This window comes from Globicephala melas, chromosome 7, assembly GCF_963455315.2.
Source record: "Globicephala melas chromosome 7, mGloMel1.2, whole genome shotgun sequence".
In the NCBI taxonomy this organism is placed as follows: Eukaryota; Metazoa; Chordata; class Mammalia; order Artiodactyla; family Delphinidae; genus Globicephala; species Globicephala melas.
This window is the reverse complement of record NC_083320.1, coordinates 63,699,376-63,723,621: the sequence shown is the minus strand read 5'-3', so window position 1 is coordinate 63,723,621 and position 24,246 is coordinate 63,699,376. Positions and strand designations below refer to the sequence as shown.

General features: G+C 41.1%; 1 protein-coding gene across 3 annotated transcripts in view; it reads right to left on the bottom strand.

Moving 5' to 3' along the window:
- Positions 1–24,246, bottom strand: part of STK39 (serine/threonine kinase 39) — a 478,001-nt gene that overhangs the window by 51,790 nt on the left and 401,965 nt on the right. For all 3 annotated transcript variants that reach the window (XM_030852534.3, XM_060302304.2, XM_030852531.2), the window contains 2 exons: positions 7,957–8,009; positions 3,776–3,844 (listed from right to left, as the gene is read on the bottom strand). In XM_030852534.3, the coding sequence (XP_030708394.1) occupies positions 3,776–3,844; positions 7,957–8,009 (122 nt within the window). The remainder of the gene's footprint in view (positions 1–3,775; positions 3,845–7,956; positions 8,010–24,246) is intronic.

Sequence of the window (24,246 nt, the reverse complement as noted above, 5' to 3'; positions counted from 1 at the left end):
CCTCCATCTTGCTCACTCCACTCCGGCCACATCTGTCTTTGCATTTACCAAGGGTGTGCCTTCCCCAGATATGGCTTTGGAAAAAATAGTCTGAGTGGAGTGAGGAAGTTGACTGGAGTGAGTTCAAGAGACAGTGGTAGAAGAAGAACTGAAGTCAGGGGCAATTCTTTTGAGGACTTTAGTTGCAAGGGGATGAAGAGAAGTAGCTGTAATGGGAGGTGGAGTAAAGAGAGGGTTTTAGAATGGGAGACAAAAACATGTCCATGTGCTGGCGGGACAAATCTAGTAAAGAGGGAGGTAAGTGATGCAGGAGGGGCTGAGATGGGTTAGAGGGGACAGAATTAAACACATTTCACCTGTCTATCAAATAGTCAACACTTAGAATATAAATCATCTACTGATACAGGAAAAACAGGTAAGGGCAAGCTATTTTTTTTTTCCCCAAGAGACAACGAAACCAGTTAAAATTATCTAGGTCCCTTCTTCAAGGCTAAAGATATTGGATTAATTGTACACAGAGTGTCAGGTTCAGGATTAGGCTCTGGGCTTGGAATCACAAGATCCAAGTTCAGGGACTATGACAAGTTATAATAACCCAGAAACTTCTTTTGACCTCCCTTTTTCGTCCATAAAATATTGATTAAAACCTGTCCTCTCTACCTTATAGAATTGATGTGATAATCAAATGAAATATGCAGACATTGTAACTCTTAGGTGAGCTGTCCCTGTGAGGTGTGGTCAGTACTGCTAGATAAGGAACAAGTGCACACACTCAGTCTCACTCCAACACTCTACACTTCAGCTCTAAGAAGGGGAAAAAGGCAAAATGAAAAATTTGGGGAAGAATAAATACAGCATAGAAAAACAGAAGCTTTCTGGTTATTTATTTATTATTATTATTTTTTTTGCGGTACGCGGGTCTCTCACTGTTGTGCCCTCTCCCGCTGCGGAGCACAGGCTCCGGACGCGCAGGCTCAGCGGCCATGGCTCACGGGCACGGCTGCTCCGCGGCACTTGGGATCGTCCCAGACCGGCATACGAACCCGTGTCCCCTGCATCGGCAGGCGGACTCTCAACCACTGCACCACCAGGGAAGCCCCAAGCTTTCTGGTTATTTAAATCACACTCAATAATTTGGACGTGAATTATGCCTTAATTTCCACTTTTAAAAAACTCAACAATCCAAAATCCTCTAGCTTAGATTCAGCTGAGCCTGGGGCGAAAAAAGAAGTACACTAAATTTGACGGTAGGCCTGAAGCAAGATCATGCTTAAATAAAGATGTGACCTGATACTTCTCCACGAATCTCTTTCATTCTTCCTGCGCCCTACCACCTGCCACGATGACCTCAAATCAAAAGACCATGTGCTCCTCAACTTTTTTGCCAAATAGGAGACATTAGTGGGTGTTTTAAAATTATTTCTTATTTGTTAATTAATTTTAAATTCTGGCTGCTTTGGGTATGGACCATAGCTCTCTTTAAGGAAAATATACCAATACCTTACAGGGTATCTTGATCTAGCCATTAACTTTTCTCCTTGTTTCTTCAGGTAAACTAAGACACAGAGGTGTGTGCTCATTTTTTCAAATGAGAGAATCTACGTTTATCAACTGTTAACATAAAGAATTCTGAGATGGAACTTACTGATACAATAGATGCCAAAGTTGAATTGATCTTATTACTCAACTTCCCCTCACTTTGATCAGAAAACTGAGGGAAGAACTCAGCTGGCCATGGGACCTCACAAGGTTTTAAAGTAAAGTAGGAAAGACAATATACAAGGAAATATATACACACACCTGTAGGTCCATGTGCATGTCACTTTCCTTTAAAATATGTCTCTATCTCTTTACACATGTACCACTTGGCAAAGGAAACAGAGCTCCCTAGTGAGGCCAATGTGTATACTTCATGTGTAATTAATCAGGAAAAGCTTACTTTTTTCTAATTACAAAGATATCTTTGTACCTACATTTATGAATATTTGTATACCAATAACATATTAGGTACTGATTCTTTAGTCAGAATTCCAATCTCCCACTAAACTCCCTGTTACTCTTATTTACATAAAACAATTCACTTTATTTTTTAATAAATTTATTTATTTTTGGCTGCATTGGGTCTTCGTTGCTGCGTGCAGGCTTTCTCTAGTTGCAGCGATCGGGAGCTACTCTTCATTGTGGTGCGCACCCTTCTCATGGCGGTGGCTTCTCTTGTAGCAGAGCATGGGCTCCAGGTGCATGGGCTTCAGCAGTTGTGGCACATGGACTCTAGAGCGCAGGCTCAGTAGTTGTGGTGCACAGGCCTAGTTGCTCTGCGGCATGTGGCATCTTCCCGGACCAGGGCTTGAACCCGTGTCCCCTGCATTGGCAGGCGGATTCTCAACCACTGCGCCACCAGGGAAGCCCAAACAATTCACTTTATAATGATGTATATTATAGAGATTCTAAGAACAAACTATTCTTTTTTTTTTTTTTTTTTTTGTGGTACGCGGGCCTCTCACTGTTCTGGCCTCTCCCGTTGCGGAGCACAGGCTCTGGACGCGCAGGCCCAGCGGCCATGGCTCACGGGCCCAGCCGCTCCGCAGCATATGGGATCCTCCCGGACCCGGGCACGACCCCATGCCCCCTAGATCGGCAGGCGGACTCCCAACCACTGCACCACCAGGGAAGCCCAGAACAAGCTATTCTGATGGGTAAGTATATCTACCTCAAGCTCCCTCTTAGTGACACACTCCAGTATTTTTGGGGAAGGATTTATTTCAAGTATGTGATTTTTTAAAAAAGTTAAAACATATCATTTAAGGGCCCCAAGCTATTTCAAGGATTGGTTTTGATTTGAATATTTTTAAAGAAACTTTTATCATAATACTATTATAGTGTTATTATAATTATATTATATATAATTAACAATATAATGAACATAATGTCATAATTAATATTAACTCATCCTTATTACTTAGGATCTTCATTACCAATATGCAGTAATAGGCTACATTATAAAATCTTCATAAACTCAGAATTTGCTGAAGAGTGTGGAGCCCTTCACCCTCACCCTAGGTAGAATCAGCTGTGCTTTTTCTTAGATGACACTTTCTGCCTCTACACAGCTTTTCTGCCTTGCTTGGCCAGCAGTCATTTCTTGCTCCTGTCAGCATGCCTAGAGCTAGCAGGCTCCCCTAGTTCCAACGCAGCCTTTTCTTGATTCTAAAAGTAGTAGAAAGAGCCACAGTCTCAAAGTGTGGTGATTCTGCCAGAACCCAGCTGCATGGCCCTGGACAAACCACTGAATCACTTTAGGAATTCGCTTCCTTGTCTACACAATGGTAGAACTGGCCTGAATGATCGTTAAGTCCTAACCAACCTTAACACTTTATAATGAATGAACCTTACTAAGAGCTAGGAAAAAGAATAGAGAAACTCAGAGAAAGGACCTCAGAAGTTCCCATACTTTGCTGCATGGAATTGATAGTATCTTGCGTTTGCTATGTCATGGACGTTTCGGTCTTCTAGGTTCTTTGTTTTATCTCCAATAAGTGACGTTCTGCACTGGATAAATCACATCCAGACAAATGGGACAGAATTACATTTAAGAGCTTTTGAAACAGGAAGTTAAATATGACTCTTAAATATACCTATTTCACATAAAAGGTAAGAATTCAAGAAATTTTCAGAAATTCACAGAATTATTCCTTTATGAAAACTTCTGTTTCTAAGTGCATTTCCATTTGATGTATCAACAAAATGACACTACATGCATTAAAAAGTGACTTACCTATAACTACATCATGACCATCGACTAAGCCAGCAGAGAAGAGCTCCTGAGAAACGCCGTCTGCCGTATCTGCCCAAACGTGAAATGAAGGTGTATCAGTAACCATACAATAAAACCCCAAAATCCAGTACAATGTAAAATATAGATTTTTCATTTAGAAAAATCATCCATGTGTGTTTCAATTCAACAATTCAGATTCTATCAGGAGGAAAAATCAGAAGCAAAATGTGAAATACTTTTGCCACGTACAATTTGCATACTGGTCTTTATTCAACAGAGGTTTTACAAACTTATTGTTTCATTTTTGTTGAACCAAAAAACTATTACCCTTTGTCTACTATCTGAATCATTCTCAAATGCCCCTCTAGAAGTTAGCTCATAACTGTTCCCTATGAACACTGCTCTTCTTTCTTGCCAAGGTAAACTCCAGCCACCATCAATCCTTTTCTATCATTAGTAGCTACTGAGTTAGAATTTATGGCAAAGGTTGAAGACGTAGCATTTGATACAACCTTATATTTGGTACAAACAGCCTATGAGCTTGTTGGACTATTAAGATGAGCTCTTTAAATTTATGCTATTAAGAAAATCCTTTAACATGACTTTGATCATTTGATAGCAACAGACTCATTCTCTTAGAAAATGTGGTTGGATAAAAGAATGTAGTTTCTCAATGATATGTGACAGGAGTTAGCAATCTCATAAAGATGGGACTGAACAGGCTGTAGCAAGTGAATATAACTGAAATTACTTAATTGAGAGGTTATACACGAACACGACAATAGTGAGAAGTCTGTTTGAAGACTTTGTAAAGGGAAATTGATAAACTGCCATGTGCTCAAAGAACCATTATGAACCCCTACGTTTTCACAAGGGAGATGACATGGTCTCCATGGCGGCCTGATATTCTCACAAATAGCCAATACTATAGCTGGATGAGAAGAAACTGGGAAAGCATAGCTCCTGAATCAAACAAGCCTAAACTGAATTGCAGTTTGCTATGCCAAAGCCTGCCCTCAACACAGACTGGGTTTCCCTGCTTAGCCTGTGTTTCACATGTGGTGATTATGTAAGTGGGCTCAGGTGTGTGGGGTGTGTGTATATGTGTGTGTGTGTGTACCTGCATGAGCACATAGCTGAAGGTATAATTATCTTTCACACCGGGCTTTAATGTGCTTATTAGCCCAGGGTCTGACTCATCGTAATTACTCAACAAATGGTAATTGATGATGATGAGGCAGCCAAAGGTCATGTGAAATGCTGCTTACACCCTTGTGCTCTTTCTCCCTCATACATGGCCCTATTTCCTAAATCTCCAATAAAAATTTGAGAGCTGATATATATTCTTTGTACTTTCAGAGAATCTGTGGTATTCTATCATTTTACTCATTCAGTGGAATGGAATGAAGAAAATGGAAAAGAAAAACATAGGACTCTTACTAAACAATGAAATTCCATACAAGGTGGGCTTAAAAAAAAAAAAAGGTGGGCTTATCTTGGGCCTTGTCCTTAACTGTTAGAAGTATAAGAAACACCTTATAAAATTCTCTCAGAGATAAAACCTCTCATAGCATGGAACCCAAGGTAGCATAATGAAAGGCTCTACTCTGAAAATGATGTAGCTTTAGAACATTCAGCCTCACAATCGCCATCTCCCTGGATGCCACTAGAAACTTCAGGAAAAGAAGCCTATTGAATTAAAGTGCCTGCCTCGTAGACACTGGGCACAGAGTAGTCAGTGGTTAAAAGCAACTGGATGTGTTACCACCATCTCTAAAGTATCAGTAAGATCTTACACTTGAGTAAGGAGCTATAATCAAAGAAAGCAGTTGAGAATGGAATAATCGACAAAGTCACATTGAGGGCTAGCACTAAAGCAGTACGGAAGCAAATTAACGTTCCCAAATGAGCCAAGTGTACAGCACCTCTGACTATTTTCAGGACTCTTGGGTACCAAATGAGTCATATTAAAATAGCAAAAGGGTTGTGCTGGTTGGTCAAAATGGAAATATTCCTTGTCTGTGTGTGTGCCATTAAGCAGTTATTTTTCATGCAAGTTAAGTAACATATCAGTAATAGTTTAGAACAAAAACTTGAAGGTAATTGGTAATTTATTTTTCTTTAAGCTGCTTGACGTTCCTAATGTGTAAACGGGTTAAATAATCATAATCACGTACGCCCTGCTTTCTAGATCATTACAGCAACATAGTAAACACAAAGGGCTTGCCCTCAAATGACAGAATATTTGATATGTTCATATTACACACTCAATGATGTATATATTTATCTGTGTATACACCAGAGACATAGTACACATGGTATGCATGCACAGATCGAGCGCAAACAACATCTCAAATGCAGACAGCATCAGTAATCACAGAGGTACAGTGATATAGCTATGGTGTTTCTGAAACTAAACGGCTGTGCTCGCTCCCCAGGGAAGGCCAGCTATCATCAGGAAGCGAGCACTATGGTTTCTGTCTGGGCAACAAAAGCAGAGACTCTGAATCTAACCATGGCAAATGAGGTTACCAAAGCTAGCACAAAGGGCCAGGTAACGCTGATAAGGCCGTCTTATCCCCAGCAATCCTCAACTCAGAAATTCATTTCCTTGGTACCTTTGAAATTAGAATTGATTCTTATTGCCACTGTCAATCTGACACAATCAGATGAAAAGAAACCCTTAAAATAAGAATTCTTTTACTTACTATACTTGAAACATTTATTATAAAATTGCTAGATTTTATTACAGTATTGGCTGCTCCATACCTTTATATTATGACAAAACAGCTTTTTGATAACAGCAACCGGCAACTGTTCAATTTCACAGACTGACTCTAAATTGTCAAAGATTGCCCCCGGAAAGAAAGATCAGTTAGCAAATTCGCCAGGGCCTTATTCACATTTCTTTTGTAAAAAGATATGTTTAATTCAAATATACTGGAAATCATGAAATCTTTGTGTTTACAGGGGACTAGACATCAGGGCCAGTGAATCTATGGCTGACCACCTATGGCCCAGGAACGTATTTTGTTTGGTGGGCACTGAACCTGAATGTATTTAGACAGAACTCTTTGGTTTTCTGAAGTTCCCACCATTCACTTTGGCTCCTGTAAGCATTTGAGTTTGTGTCTTCTTACAGTTGATAATAGCAGGGAGGTCAAGCAGTTAACTGATTGACTAGCTATCAAGCTAGAAAGTTTCGGGTTTTCAAAATTTTAGCAAATACAATTTATTTAATCGAATAAAAATTTACGTGGAGTTCTAATACATAAAATAGCGAATGTTATTAGCTTACATATATTAATATGTTCAAATGTATAAGACTAATGAGACATCAAAGCTGTTTTCATGTATATAAAAGTCTGAAACCAGAGATCAAGGTGAACAGCTCCAGTCTTAGCATTAGCATCTGTTTTTCACTTCTCTAGATTGTTTTGGTTATGAACTAAAGAGTGCAAAGAGCAATTTTTGTTTAACAACTGATGTCGTGATCTCCAAAGCCTGTATCCAATAATTAACCAAAATGACTTGAGATTCTCGTGCATACCAGGCACCTGCCAGGTGCTAGAGACACCAAGAAACAGGACATGGCTCAATGACTTCCAGGCATCCAGGCGCTAAAAGAGCAACCAGTCTAGCCTTGAAACTATTTTAATAACTACTCAAAATACTAAAATTATATTCAGCTGAAAGACTAGCACTGTTCCTACCAAGTTTCCTAGCGGTGCCTGCAGCCAGTAGAGGCCCAGATACTCCTCAGCACAGGCTTCGTGTAATCTGAACCGACAACAGAGAGGCAAAGTATGCTACCTTTTGGTCTGATGTCACTGTTTGTTGCTCAACCCTAATTAAGACTGCTACGCGTGTCTCATCACACTCATCATAATGTCCTGTAGGCCCCGAATCACCACGCCAGCACTTCTTTTCATGGTCGAGCTAACAGATGTAATTTATAAGTGCGTATATTCTGTGCAGCACGTGTCACTGGAATTCATGCAGTCAGTAGTGGGTTCGGTTTTGATTCCCCACAATTATTGCAAATCCTTCCTTTCTTCCTTCCTTCCCTCCTTTGTTTTTAGAGAACACATTTTTGAATAGCAAATTATAACCACATGCTAGTAATCAATTTCTGAAATGCTCTTGGTAGCAATAAAATGATAATTTCAATTAAAGCTTACCTCTTCCTGGAGTAAACTCAAATCGTATATCATTAAGTTCCTTTCTGGAGTTCCTGAAATACATAACGAATAGCACATTAAAATCTAATGAAGCAGAGTTTAACCAAACTAAATGTATTCCAATTTTTACAAGATGCTACTGACATATAGATAGCATTTAATAGTTTTGGGTTACTTCTAAATACTTCTTCCACTAGAAGAGGCAGTTATGACAAGAATAAAGGGAGGTATTGTTTAACTGATTGAATTTACCTTATACAAACATGATTGTATCACAAAATTCCAAAACTAAATGTTCCTTTTATAAAATCTACACTAAATCAGTAATCTTAAATTTAATTCCATAATTAAAAATTTCAGAAGCTTTTAGTCTAGCATAAATAGTATTCAATACATTTTTCATATTTTTTCCTGGGAAAATAATATTTTATCAAATTATTTTTTTTAAGTTTTTTTTTTTTTGATGTGGACCATTTTTAAAGTTTTTATTGAATTTGTCACATATTGCTTCTGTTTTTTGTTTTGGTTTTTTGGCCGTGAAGCCTATGGGATCTTAGCTCCCCGACCAGAGATCGAACCCACACCCACTGCATTGGAAGGCAAAGTCTTAACCACTGTACCACCAGGGAAGTCCCCTCAAATTATTTTTAAAAGTGAAACAAACAAGGAAGATAGCCTTAGCGATAAACTTCACAACAGCACTGTACATTAAATCATACAACAAAAATGTCCAGAATAAGATGTGTATTTTGTTGTTAAAAATTTTATCTAAATAAATAGAGGGGGACCTCTGAATGTTATGAAATTGCCCACTGAATATATAAAACTTTTAAGAAATTTAAAACGCTTACATAAAACTACAATAGACACATATATGTACATTCAATCAAAATATCAAATGACACTGGGGAAATATGGAACAAATAAGTATCTAAGATACGATTTTTCCATTCATATTAATTTCAAGACATAACAGTAAGGGCCCGTGAGTTATGATTAGAATGGCTTTATTTTCTCATAAGAACACTAAAATATTATGAGTAACTCTCGACAGATGCTAGAATTAAAGTTAATTAAAAAAAAAACTTTTAAGAAACTGCAGTAGGACATATGAAATAGTAATTTCTGTATGCATTCAACCTTTTGCTCAGCTGCCAGGAGTGCCAGAGACAGAGACAGAGATGGTGTGAACACCAAGCCCTGAACATCCTCCTTCCAGTGCCAGGCAAGTCTGATCAAACCCTTTGATACTCTAAAACTCTGGTAATATCTCCTGGTCTCTAGGTACAGTGCCCGAATCTTGATGATGTCAGTCTATGGGCCCTTTTTGGTCCATAGCCTGATGGTGGTTCTTTATGTCCTACCACATCCTATGACACAAAGTGTGAGGAGGCCCAGAACGATGACAAAGGCATGGTACCAACTGAGAGAAAGCCCTTCTCCCAGTGCCTAGAGAAGCTGACCCAAGTCTAATACCTTCCACAACCAGAAAGGTAAAGGGTCAGGAACTCCAGAGACAACCAAGCCCAGGCTACCGACATGAGAGCCTGGAACCTCAGAATCTCCTCTCGGGTGTCCGCACCACGACTTTATCGTTACTCCTCTCGAACACAGAATGGGAACTAGCGGACATTAGCAATTCCTATAGCTGTGCTTCTTTCAGGACCTTCTGAGAATCTGAAAACTGTGAAAATTGTGAATGCTCCCCCTAAAAAAGCAAGACACATGACCGACACGTGAAATTGCAGGCAACTGTAGATGGTTCAGAGATCATCTTGGACCCCAGGGAAAGCAAGCCTGCCCTGGAGGTGGAGTGAACAACCAGTGCCTGCACTGGAAGGGCTGTCTGCATGCTGCCTGAATTTTCTTCATAAACTACAATGTCACCACACACTACACAGCGTTTTCATATCCGCTGGCAGTTCTCAAACTTTTTGGTCTTAGGACTCTTTTACATTCTTAAAAAGTATCAAGGACCCCTAAGGAACTTTTGTTTATGTCGGTTGTATCTATCAATATTTACTGTATTAGGAATTAAAACTGATAAGTTTTAAAATATTTATTAATTCACTTGAAAATGAAAATAATCAGCCCATCCCATGTTAATGTCAAAAAAATTTTTTTACATAAAATTATTTTACTTTCCAAAAGAAAAACAAATCAGTGAAAAGTATGCATTGTTTTCTATTTTGGTAAACCTCTGTAACGTCTGTCTTCAGGTAGCTGGATTCTTATATTTGCCTTTGTATTCAATCTGCTGCAATATCACGTATCATGTAGCCAGCTACTGGAAATTCTACTGTATGTATGTGAAACAATGAGAGAGAAAAAGGCCGATACTTTCTTAATATTATAAAAATAGTTTCCACCTCATAAGCTCCTTGAAAGGGTCTCAAGGACCCCCCGGGGGTTACAGGACCACACTTTGAGAAATACTGATACCAAATTTCATCTGATCCTGATAATAAACCTTTGAAATATACAAAGCAGGTATTATTTGTTTCCCATTTTTTGGTGAGTACATTCAATGGTTTTTTTTACAAAGTTAATGAGTGGCAGAGTGAGGAGCAACAATTCCATACTGGAAATACCTAATGCAAATACAAATGTTCAATTCCCTTTAACTTTTGAGTGAAAATAAATATTCCCCAACATTTTACACGTTACTGTAAAAAGATCAGCAAGCATTCATTTACGCCTTCGTTTTGTGTGTTGTGCATCAGCAAAGGTTGAATTAGGACAACAATTCAAAAAGAAAAAATAATCACTAGGAAAGCCAGTATTTATAGTGTGTTTAATAATGAAATGACAGAAGGAGAAAAAAAGAAAAGGAATTAGGTGTGACCATAATTCATGCCATTGTTCCTTTCCTCTTTTTCTTTTGATCAGGCTTGTCTAAATTAGTTTGTTCTACTAAGGTCATGAGCAGAGAGGTATGAGAACCATATCCAACATATCATCATGCACATCCTTATCCTTTACATATCAATCCCACAGAAGTAATACATACCCAACATCCATAATCTTGATCTACATCAACGGTGGCTCAAGTTATGGAGGTTGCCTAGTCACATCATTCTTTTATGACTCTGACCTAAAATACCCACCTTTGAAAAGATCACAGTGATTCATTGTGTGTAGTAGACTTGTCCCATCAGGATGAAATATAGTTGGAAAACTGCCTAATTGGATCTAACTACTGAAGGTCATCCTTTCACAAAGAATTAATCTTTTTTGGACTCATACTTAACACCTTTAATTGAAAGGACACTTACTTTAATTGATATGGCACAAGATACTCCTGATGTAAGGGAAGCTGAAAATAGGTATGATTTAAAGCCAGACACTATGTCTGTGCAACTTTCCAGAGGAAACGTTAATAACTTGAGAGCAACAGTTTCAAGACCCAGGGGACCTTTAATAACTCTTATTAAAAAAACTCTTTCAATCCTAAAAAAAAGTCCCAAAACAACAAACTCTTAAACTTGGTATGGCACAATCCCTTATTTCTTATTGGAGTATACACTGCATCACAGACGCAAATGCCTACAGGGCTCAGGCAGAAAAATTTCTTTCTTAAAATAGGCAATACAATCACATGGCTTAAGAATTGCTTAAAAATCAAAAAGTACAATAGGGTATTCCATGCAATCTAGCCCTCTCAACTGCTGTCACTCATCTTCCTGGTCTACCTCACAGAGGCAATCATGCTGCAGGCTTTCTGTGCATCCTTCCTGAGATTTTCTACGTGTGCTCTAGCAAATACACATACAGAGTTCCCTCTAGCCTGTTTAATTCAAGTGGGAGATGGCAGTAGCATTCTATATGCTGCTCTGCACCTTGCCTTTTATTTAACTTAATAATATACCTTGGAATTTCTCCGTATAGGTTCACAGAGAGCTTTCTCATTCTTTTCTGTTCGTTTATAGCGACGTAGTATTCTGTTGTATGCCATATCCTTCTTTAACCAGTTACCAGTCTATGAATAGATTGTTTCTAGTCTTTCACTATTATAAATAACGCTTCAATGAATAACCTTGTTCTTATGTCACTTGGCAAATATGTGAGTATAAAAATAAATTTTCTAGAAGAAAATTGCTTGGTCAAAGGATACATATATTTACAATTTGCTAGATACTGTCAAATTCCCTTTCATTTACGTTGTATCAATTTATACTCTCACAAGCAATTTGAAAGCACTACTGCAGGAACGTTAAAGGAGTACGGCAGAAAGTGTATTTAAAACAAAAAGACAAAAACCAGGGAAATGTGGGGACTATGCCAGCTGGAAAACTTATTCCTCATTGAAAGGGGGCAACCTCTACTCAGCACCACCCGGTTACGACGAAGCAGGATTGGGGCTTAATTTCGTTAAATTTTATTTTTTGCTATGTCCATTCAAAGTGAGAAGTTCCAAGATACAGACTGGCATGCGTAGGGGTTTTCTTTTTGCTCTTTCAATTCATCTGCAAGGGACACAGTGAACACTCAATGGAGGCCTCTGGCTAAGAGGGTGGTGATGACAAACACATGAGTGAACACGTACCCTTCCTGGTGGTGGAGGTGCAGGAGGCCTGGACAGTTGAAGTATATACTTTACAGGATGTAGCATTTTCCTGCACCTCTTAATTTACCATGTCAAGACAACCTGAAAGAGTTACTGCTTTTGGAGGGCTCCCAAACTAAAAGGCCAGCTCAGAACTATTTGCATTCCTCAGCTGCACATGAATGTCTCTTAGCCCGTGCCAACAAACACATGGGGGCACAGGCACCCCCCCCAAGAACCAGATGGAAGCAAAACGCTTAGAAGTCCAAAGACCACTCACTGCCAAAGGGCATCATAAACTCTAAGTGCCATTGGCGCTGTGTATCCTCCATCACAGAGTGCTCTGGAGTGAGGCTGAAAGTCAACCAGTTCCCCAAGCCCTGAAGTTGAAGGATGTAGTTGGAGTAACACCACTCAGGATCCCTGTAAGGGCAGTAGGTACAGTGTTTCCCAGGATCCAGAGGTGGCCCCTCCCTCCTAAGCAGCAGGGGATTTTCTTAGCCAACAACATTCCAAGTGAGGGAAAGTTGCTGGTGTCCAAGGAAGTCCAGAGGGACTCCTGGACCCCTAGAGCGTCTCCCCCTCTTGGGAGCAGGATGGGGACCTTTCAAACATGTTGGGCTAGGAGTCAGTTGGAGCATCACTCAGCTTGCTTCTTCCCTACTCTTGGCACTGAACTGACGTCCTTTCCCACGGGTTTAGGAAGAGACACAGACGCCTCTCCGTAACAGGAGGCAGCGAGGTGCTAAGGAGGTGAGCCTGTGAAACTGTGGAGAGAGGTCTGAGTTCAGATCCACCTGCTGCTTGTCTGGCCTCTGGAATCCGTTTCCTCAACTATGAGGTGGGGAAAATAATCATTAACAACATTTACAACCTGCTGGTACGTGCTTCGGGCTTCACATGTGTCACCTCATTCCATGCTCAAAACAACCCTTCAGGTAGGGATGACTATTACCCCTATTGTTTTACAGATGAGGAACTGGAGGGGGCTCAGAGAGGGTAAAGGATATATCCAAAAGCAGGTGTCTGAACAGCACGTCTGGACTAGATCTAGAACTTAATAAACGTTACACATCGTCTTTGCCAGCGCACAACCCTTACCTGAGGCTCTATCAGCCCCGCCCTGAGTCTGCAGGGGCTCCTAACTGGTCTCTCCACATTCAAGCTCACGGTGTCCAGAGGAGTCAGTCAGCTTGTACCTGAAAACCCAGTCAGGTCACTCCCTTGCTGAAAAACTCCATTTCCGTCTCCTTATTCTTAAAGCAAGATTCCAAATCCTTAGCATGACCCTCTGAGACCTGCTCTTGTCCGTCTCCCCACCATGACCAGCCACCTGCCATGACCCGTGGGCTATACCTTCCTTAAGTTTCTCAGGTCATCCATTTCTCTAAGACGCCACTACTACTGACCAAGGGCAGGTCACCACCATTATCTGCTGCACATGAGAAAAAATGGTTTAATGACCAAAGAGTATTTTATCCACACTCACAGGCACCATGCAGATATACACAGAGAAAGCTGCTGCTAAAACTAAAGATGTACAGCAGAAGGGAAAAGGGCCACAAAAGGTGAGAGAGCTAGTACTCAGGGTGTGACCTTTGGTAGATGAATGTGTAGCCCAGGAAGAAAACTGCTGTACTTCATGAGATGTGAAAAATGCCAACGCAGCGATAAGTTGAAGGACACCTACAGCGTAAGGCCAGTGACAAAAGAATCAGGAAGAGAAAAAAGAAGCTTCCTATGGCCAGGCCACGTTTACCTCACCCTGGGCTTTCCCAGAACAGGGTCTTTAAGTCAGCTAACTAGACTGCCGTAAAAGCTGGAGACCCACCTGGACTCATCCAAGCTCACTTTGCAGTTCAGACCCTCGCCAGCTGCTTCCCCTGCCTCACCTGCAGTTTCCTCAGCTCCCCTCACAGATTAAGCGAACTGTGTGAAAGCACCACGTGGCTCCCTCACGCCACTAACAGGCATTGTGATGCCTTAAATTTTGAGGCACACAGAAGTGGGCAGAAAGCCACGGTTCCAGTCCTGAATGAGTTTACAATCTGCCCAGAGAATGACAGCTGATCTACGTAAAATCACCGGGAAGACCCCAAGGTAAACGCGTGCTTTAAAAATAGGGGCATAAAAGGAAATATCAGACTGATTCAGAGGAAGGAGCATCCCCCACCTCTTGGCTCTCACTCTATCCATCCTTCATACTCCTGTCAAATTAATCTTCCTCTGGGGTAAAGGTCCAATCACCGAATCATATAATTTTACAACTGAAAGGGGCCCTGGAGGTCATCTAATCCATTTCCCTCATTCCTCGGGTGAGGAAACAGAAGCCACAGAGATTAAGTGGCTTGCTTAAGGCTACACAGCTGGTTAATTCACTCAACACTCCCTAAATCCGTATTGATCACCTACTAGGTATCAGCCCTATCTTAGTAGCCACTCATGGCGGAAAGGACACCCAAACCAGGGACTGAGATTCCTAGATGACTGCTCTTTATTCTCCACCTGGTGGTTCTCAAGCTGCAGGCAGGGGACGGATGCACAATCTCTAAAGAAAGAAGTTTTTGCCCCCAGTAACCCCCTGCCCCTAGTTAAGAATTACTGCATGCAATGACAGTGTTGTTGATGGGAATTTGTTTCACGTATGATGGATGTGATGGCAGAAGTAAAGGTGGAGAGCCACCGCTGTACCCACCAGCACCGTGCCCCAAAGGCCTGCCTGAAACCAAAGCTCTCCTATACGTATGTATCTCCACGTACCACAAGCCACATGCTCCAGGAATGTGAGAATAGTAACTGAGTCCTATACCTCCCTCTCCCCTCCAACCCCCGGCCTTGCATTTGACTTGCCTCAAAAGAGCCTTTTAGACCAGTGAGTGTCCTAAAAAGTGAAAGTGAAAATTCCTCTCAGCATTATACCTCGACACCCAGAATTATGCCTATAGTCTAGAAAGTATATAAGTTCGTAGCATCCAGAATTCTAGTCTACGTGAAGCCATGCAGCATCACATAGCTCATGATCAATGTCAAATAGAGCAGGATATCATACTGTTCCCTTTAACCAAAAAAAAAGAAAAGAAAAAAAAAAACAAGAGCAGTGACAAACATACACATGCACATGTGCAAGCGGACACACCTGCACACACACAGACACGGGTTCCTTTAAATAAGGTATCTTGACACACCAAAAAATGTGACCTTACGTGCTGGTTGTCTGCTGGTTTTTCTGCAACTAAAACCACAGGCTAAGGACTCTGAAGCCTCCCACTGCCGTGGGGCGTGCTGAAGGACCCTTTTAGATTTGCAGCCCGCAGGGAGCAGACAATCTGGCTGCCTATGATTTCATACAGCAGACACTTAAATTAGAGGTGCATATGCAGAGCCTTGCATACAGAGATTTCTGATGCTCTGTACCAGGCTGACACCTATGAATAAATCACATGCAAAAAATTATCATAAATAATCGCCTTTCCTGTCTACAAACAATAGTTTTCATCTGGCAAGAGTCCACACTAGGTTAAGGTTTTGTTCTTTAACAGAAACCTCTTGAAAATCTCCATGCCCGCCAAGAAGAGGACACAGCTGTTTCCTCTCCCCAACCCGATCCACTCTCCAACCTAAACACACACATCTGGTCCGGTTTTCTCCAGTACGTGCTTTCAAAAATCATGACAGACACGGAGGATAGTGCCAAGAGTAACAAAACAAATACACATGTACCTACCACCCCGAAATTTTAAAATGGTAACATTTTTGTCATATTCTCTTCAGAGCCTAATCGTAAAATTTTAATAATGTTTGACCTACACAGTACAAAATCAGTTGTGTTACATCTGAGCTGTGGTAAACCATGAGCAAACAGATTCCTGTGTAAGGGCTCTGCTTCCTGTCAAGACTGTGGAACCATATTTCATGGGTAGCAGTCCTTTTCAGCATTCAGAATGTCCGGCGAACATATTTACTGAACCCATGTTCACCCACAGGGAAAAGGGAGATGCAGTGACCACACAAAAACCTGGCTCATGTGTAGGGCTGGTGAGAACAGAAACTTAGTCGAGTCGGAGTTCACATGTTTTAGCAGCAGGAAAAAAATATTAAGCACACTTCTTACTTAGGGGTTTTGTGTATGCCTCTTGATCATAATCCACTGATGTAAGTATAGAAGCAGCCTTTGTTAACATCTGTGCCTGAAAGTTTGAAGTGTGTTAGGGTTTACTGCAGAAAACCCAGACTCATCAATGTTTTTGTGATGGAAACCTCTCTTCAATGAATCAGGACCCTGTATCAACATGCCAATTATACAATAAAAACATAAAGGTACCCCTAAGACATGAATTCAATAAATGTGCAATTGGGCTCTAGACATCAGGTTAAGGCAGGTGTATTTATGCAGTTTGATATAGTATGTGGGGAGGTGGGCGGGGCTGAACGTATTTACAGGGTTCCAGAATGAGTAAATTTGCAAGACAATGGAAGCTTATTTCTTTAAAGCACCAAATGCTACAAACTCTATTATGGCCAAGTATCATCTCCCTTGCTAACTATTGATTTGGTTCGTTTAATTCTTGCAAAAAAAGGATGCAAGTACTTTCAAAATAAATCAAGTATGTAACCAAACATTTGATTATTGAAAAGAACAGAAATTAGTTAAAGGGAACATTACACATGCTTGAGATGTCAAGTACTCCAACAGCGCACCGAACTTAGCTCTGTTTGCTTGCAGCTAAGACGAAAAAAGGAAATACTGCATGATACAGTTCTTAATTTACCAAAAAGGAAACATGCAAGGCACATTTCCCCCCCTTGGCATTAATATCACGGAGACATTTTTTATGAAAGCCCCTTTATCAGGGACACTGAGTAACGTCTTCAGATCTATGGTGTAAAAGACAGAAACTTTTTTTCATACAAATGTCTTCAACTATGTGGTGCAAAAGATGGGATTTTTTTTCTCCCATGTGCTGAAGGCACAATATTAAATCTCACCTGAATGATGGCATTTCTGCTGGGAGCTGAAATAATATAGCCAAGGTACATTGTTTCCTGATGATTTACCTCAGTAGAGGGAGCTCAAAGAACCTGGAGAAATGAATGGCCTACGCGACAGCTTCCTGATGCCCCCAGAGTGTCTTTGCCAAGTACTGCAATGGGCGATTTCATGACTGAACTCTGGCAAGTACTGGAAGGAGTCTGATGGTCTGTGTGCTGATGAAACACAGATCTTTCACTTGAGCTAAAACACACATGGGAAGCAGAGGTAACACTCTGCTGTGAACCTGTAGGAGACTGACTTATGTCCTCCCCATGAGAGCTGGCTAACTAGCTGCTAAGGCAGGTGGGCTGCAGGCTGTCTGAACTTCAAAAGGAAGCTCTGTGTCTGGCCAAGAACTTGCACATGTGCTGAGCTGAACACCAAACTTTGTTGCTTCAGAACACAGAAAGGATAACTTTTTGCTTAAAAGCTTTAAAGAATTTGTGCTACTAATCAAGAGAGTCAGCCATAAAAGAACATTAGTAGAGTTGCAATAAATATAAAGTGAGTAGATGAAAACAGAAGTCTTTAAACCTTAGGGGATCACAAAAGGAGCAAGAACCACGCTTTATTTTAACTTTCCTATTCTTGTAATGTTCCTATTGATTTATATGTATAACTGAATCCAGGGAAAGCTACATTAAAGATTAGCAAAACAAGCAAAGAAACAAAACAAACCCAAGCTCATGAACACAGAGAATAGATTGGTGGTCACCAGAGATGGTGGTGGGGAGAATGGGTGAAGGGGGTCAAAAGGTACACACTTCCAGTTATAAAGTAAATATGCCATGGGGCTGTAATGTACAGTAGGGTGACTATAATTAATTATACTGTATTGTATGGAATATTACTCAGTCATAAAAAAGAAGAATGCCATTTTCAGCTACATGGATGGACCTAGAGATCGTCATCCTCAGCAAACTAGGGCAGAAAGAGAAAGATAAATACCATATATCACTTATATGTGGGATCTAAAATATGATACGAATGAATGTATCTGAACAGAAACAGACTCACAGACACACATAACAGACTTGTGGTTGCCAAGGGGGAGGAAGGGGGGAAGCATTGGTTTGGAAGTTTGGGACTAGCAGATGCAAAGTACTGTATATAGGATGGATAAACAACAAGGTCCTACCGTACAGCACAGGTAACTGTATTCAATATCCTGTGATAAACCATAATTAAAAAAATGAAAAAGAATACATATATATGTATAACTGAATCACTTTGCTGTACACCAGAAACACAACACAGTAAATCAACTATACTTCAATAAAATTTTTTTAAAATAATAATACTCTATTGTATATTTGAAACTTGCTATGAGAATAAATCTTAAAAGTTCTCATCACAAGAAAAAAAAATTCTGTAACTATGTACTGTGACAAATGTTACTGTGGCGAACACTTCACAAAAATATACAAATATCAAATCTCTATGTTGTTGGGGCTTCCCTGGTGGTGCAGTGGTTGAGAGTCTGCCTGCCAATGCAGGGGACATAGGTTCGAGCCCTGGTCTGGGAGGATCCCACATGCCACGGAGCAACTGGGCCCGTGAGCCACAGTTACTGAGCCTGCACGTCTGGAGCCTGTGCTCCGCAACGAGGGGCCACGATAGTGAGAGGCCCGTGCACCGTGATGAAGAGTGGTCCCTGCTCGCCGCAACTGGAGAAAGCCCTCGCACAGAAACGAAGACCCAACACAGCCAAAAATAATAAATAAATAAATAAAAAGCTGATGCAGCCATAGATAAAATAAATTTAAAAAAAAAAAAACTCTATGTTGCACACCTGAAACTAATATAATGCACGTCAATTATACTTCAATAAAAATAAAACAAAATACCCATCCAATGAAGGAGAAAACTATAAGGCCTAATGAATAATAAGTGTTAATTCCAGTGTCCTCTAGGTTAGAAATGTAAGCATAGTTCTCCTTGGTTTTTCCACAGGTAAGATCTGAAGACAATTATATTTAATGATAAATGAGGTTGAGCAATATTTCCCCTTTTGATCCATTTCAGAGAAATGGCCTACAATTAAATGTATTTACAAGCTAGTGTGGATGACCCTTTGTCAAAGATAGCATAAATCCTCAAGTTGGACATTTCTGAAATTACTTCCGCAAATGGCTCTTTATAAAATACACAGCTGCACAGAAAATAATCTTGTTACTAGGCATTTGATAGGTTGTTGATGGGCATCTGAAGGAAATAAATGTATATTAGAGTACATCAGGCCACACTTGTCAGGAGGCTGGATTAGGACAGGACCTTTGTTCAGGGTAATGTGAAAACAAAAATTAAAAAATTCGAAACCTCTCTCAAGGCCAAAAAAAAGCAACCACTTGTTGTGTTCTGAGACTTGGCATTACGTGATTCTCCAATTCTTGGACCTAATAGGGCTGAAACGGCACAGAGAGCAGAGTGTGAGAGGCTTCATTCAGATTAACATATTCCAAAAAGGCAAAGGGCTGTGAAGGAGTTCATTATTTGCATGATATGACTTAAAGTGAGGGTAAATACCTGGAAGTGTTTACAGGTATTTTTACAAAATTGATTTTCTTTTTTAAATCTGAAGATCGCCACGAGCAGGAAGACGGAAGTCTGTAGTTGATCTTATCTGCTTTCCATGGACGCCCTTTTGAAAACCCCCGTGACGCTCTTGAATGCATGACTCTTATTACTGTAAAGTGGCCCTTAGAACGCAGCCACCGCGTGATGCCTTCTTCCTTCTCATCTGATCCTGGCAAATCTTTAAAAGTTAACATTTACAATAAACTTTAGCAACCACTAAATTTGTTCTTGGCCTCTGGAGCACTAATGTATGGCACTCATTACAGTGTTTCAGGAAGAAACCATCCCTTCAACAGTCCCAGAGAAAGTAAATAAAATGGCACTGATGACCCAGAAATCCAACCGTCCTTATTGGAAAATTCCAAGTATCCGCCGTTCACCAAAACTGGAAAGACCCGTAGCTGAATCATGGAGGCTACCCTGCAATGGTGCCACGCTGTCTCCTCCACAAAAGGCATATCTGAGGACAAGACTCAAAAGCAGACTGGTGTAATATATCTTATTCCAAATGCTCCAAACAGTCGTTGGCCAGGGTTCAAACACATGCTGTACAAATCGTCAAATAGTAAAACTGATTTTCATGTGTGAGTCTTGGAACCATTTGGAGCCATAACTCAAAATTCAGTGATTTTGAAAAACATGCTGGGAATGTTTATTAATCAACACCCATGTGTGTAACTGCACCACAAAGTGAAGGACTTAGCGTGACTGCAGGTTTCATACATTTTCCGTATCTTAGAATCACTGATTGAAAAGATATATCCAAGGATTTCCTTCACGATTTTTTTTTTTAAGTGACTGATCTTTAAACCAGGTCTGTTGATCTTTGACAAGTTATTGGGACTGACTTAGCTTTTTAGATCTCTTAAGTAAAAATACAATAAAGGAGGTCAAGGGGCTTCCCTGGTAGCGCAGTGGTTGAGAGCCCGCCTGCCGATGCAGGGGACACGGGTTCGTGCCCCGGTCCGGGAAGATCCCACATGCCGCAGAGTGGCTGGGCCCGTGAGCCATGGACGCTGAGTCTGCGCGTCCGGAGCCTGTGCTCCGCAACGGGAGAGGCCACAACAGTGAGAGGCCCGCGTACCGCAAAAAATAAAAATAAAAATAAAAATGAAGGAGTGGATAAAGAAGAGTTCTCACTCTACAGAAATATTTATACGGTACATCCTGCAAAGTACTTGCTGTTTGTTTTTTTACTGTAAGGTGGACAGATGTGCTTTTCATAAAGGAAGTCCAAAAAATAAGTGCCGCTACACTAGGGAGGGGGTAGGGGTTCAGAAAGAAAGGTCAAGGGGCCCTTTCCAATATGATTAACATATCAGGAGAGCCTCCTTCCATTGGTGTGAGGCAAAGTAAAATAATCATTGATGATTTGTCAAGTGTAATGTAATGTCAGAGAATTAGTTGATAACAAAAATAAGCAAGCCACTAAATATCCATAAGAGAGATAAAGAGATGGTAAAGGTGAACAATCATGGGCGTTCTAAGCTAAAGAACAGAATCCAAAGGATGGGCCAGAGGAGCCGTGATGCGATGTCATGTCTTCCCCATGGTGTCTGCCATGTAAGTTCTCAATAAATATTCAGGATATCAAACTGACTCAAATGGTACACTATTCCTCCTTACCAGCTGCATGACATTGTATTAAATGTAAGTACACCTGACAAAACTCCTAGGTATGGCGTTAACCAACCCTACGTAAATATCCAAATAACCTAAAAAATGAGTTTCTGGGCTGTGGGCATTTAAGTAGCTATGTGGGCCAGAGCTATGATTAAAAGAGCAGATGTCACGTTAGGAATGAATCTGGGAGAGGGAAGCAGGGTCTGTTATACTGAAGAGATTTCTGGCCAAGAAGCTATCTGTCGTGAGCAGTGAGCCAACAGTCAGCATCCAGGGGGTGGGCTCAACCTGGACAAGACTCACGTTAAATACGAGCTGTGGGCTCAGCTGCCTGGCGCCAAGGCTCTGGGTGGCGGAAAAGTCCAGTTAGGAAATGCTGCTGCTACGGCACCTGTGCACTGTGCTTCAGGCTGCTGTAATGTCAACAGCAGACTTATTTGTATTTCAGTAAAAAAAAAAAAGGCAAGGGAGCACGTCTCCTCATAACTGGCTTCTTCTCCACCTCATGTCCTTTCCTACCCTCTATCTGAAATCTCTGAGTTGGTTTCATGGTGAGTCAAAGGGCACAAAACATACTTTTCTTGCTTGGTCCACTAAGCCTATCATAGCTTGGATTCTGGAGACAACATTCTTGAGTTCACATGCCAACTGTAACACTGACTTGCAACAGTGACTACTTATGACATCTTCTGGCAATTCACCTAACTATCCAAGTCTTAGTATCGCTCTCTGTAAAATAAGGTAAAAAAACAGTAAGTACTTCGTAGGAGGATCAGAGAGAAGGCATGGGAGGGCCGGGCACACAGCAAGCATTCTAGTCAGTATTCGTTAAATATCAACAACAGTAGTAGTAAGTACACTCTTTCACCATTGAGTTCTTTATGTCTGTTATTAGCCCCTGCCCTGAGATCTGTTCTTTCTTATCCCTTCACCTAATCTGAGCAGTAGTGTAGGTATCCAATCCTCCACTGAGTCCTACAGTAGATTCTAACCATAAGACCCAACATACATAAGAAGATTTCAGGGGGGTAAAAGTCTCTATTTCTCCTTAAGAATCCCAATAATGCTTGAATTGATGGGGAGGAGGAGACTGGCACTCTCCAGCTGAGCTTTTGTTTTTGTTTTTTTGCGGTACACGGGCCTCTCACTGTTGTGGCCTCTCCCGCTGCAGAGCACAGGCTCCGGATGCGGAGGCTCAGCGGCCATGGCTCATGGGCCCAGCCGCTCCGCGGCATGTGGGATCTTCCCGGACCGGGGCACGAACCCGCGTCCCTGGCATCCGCAGGCGGACTCTCAACCACTGCACCACCAGGGAAGCCCTCCAGCTGAGCTTTTGAAGGAGACAAAGCAACTGGTAACTGGGCCTGCTTTGGAATCCTCCATAACCCTCAGAAAGTGAAATAAACCCACGAAGAGCTGAGAATTCTCTTGATAATCCAGCCCATATCTCTTTCTTTTCTGAATAATTTAAATTCTCCACTTTGTTCGGTTAAATCAAAGATCACAGTTTACGTGACGGTAGAAGGACACTCAGAAGAATAAAACAATGCCTAAGGTATGTAATCCTGTCTGTGGGATTAGGGGAATTTCCTGAGGAAGGAGACACAACAAAAGCACCCATTTTGCAGATGGTTTGACCAGCATTTCTGACAACTTTCTTTCCTTTGCACCAGAAGACAGCACACACATGTCATTCATATTATATACTCTCCACCACTGAGGGCCTCCTTGAACTCAGGAAGGCCTGAAGGAACAGTGCTCCAAGCTCAGAGTGCTATTTAATTGTGACTCTCATCATCACCATTATTACAGATCTGTCATCGGAAACGCTCTCGGCTATCAGTGAGAGCATGGCGCGTTATGAAGATGACACTTCCATGTTTTGTATTCTCAACATTAAAAACCAGTTTGGCTCACCAAGTGAGCAGCGGGTGTCAAGCCAATTATATAACTTTTTAGAACACTAATAGGATCTCCCACTGAGCCAACTGGGAGGGGGAAAGAAATACAACACTAATTTTTATCTGCGCCTCAGCAAACGGATCTCCTCCAGCCCGTTGATGTGGCCATTAATAAAAATGACCTGAAAGGCTTCCTACGAACTAGAGCCTCAATCTGGCTGCCACACAGCTGTGTATGTGAAAGACTTGGAGTTGGTGTCAGAGTTGGCTGTTGATGATTCAAGCTTGTTCTGGGAACCTCCTGTGCCCAGAAGGTTATTCATGCTTTTGATTGGTTACGGATGAAAAAATGATTCCCACTCTTGAGGAGTTTTAAAAGCTGGAAGTAAGGATGCCTGTGATGACGGTCTCCCTTTGCTTGGGACGCATAAAGACTTGATTTCATTTCACTCCAGTTATCTTACATGTGATCACCAGCATGCTTTCTTACAAACTCTTGTTAATGTCAGAATAATAAAGTAATATTACTACTTTTGCAATTCTAAAATATCCTAGTGGGGAGTTCTTGAAAGCAAACCAGAGAGAAGAGTTTGATCCTTTCTTACCTTGCC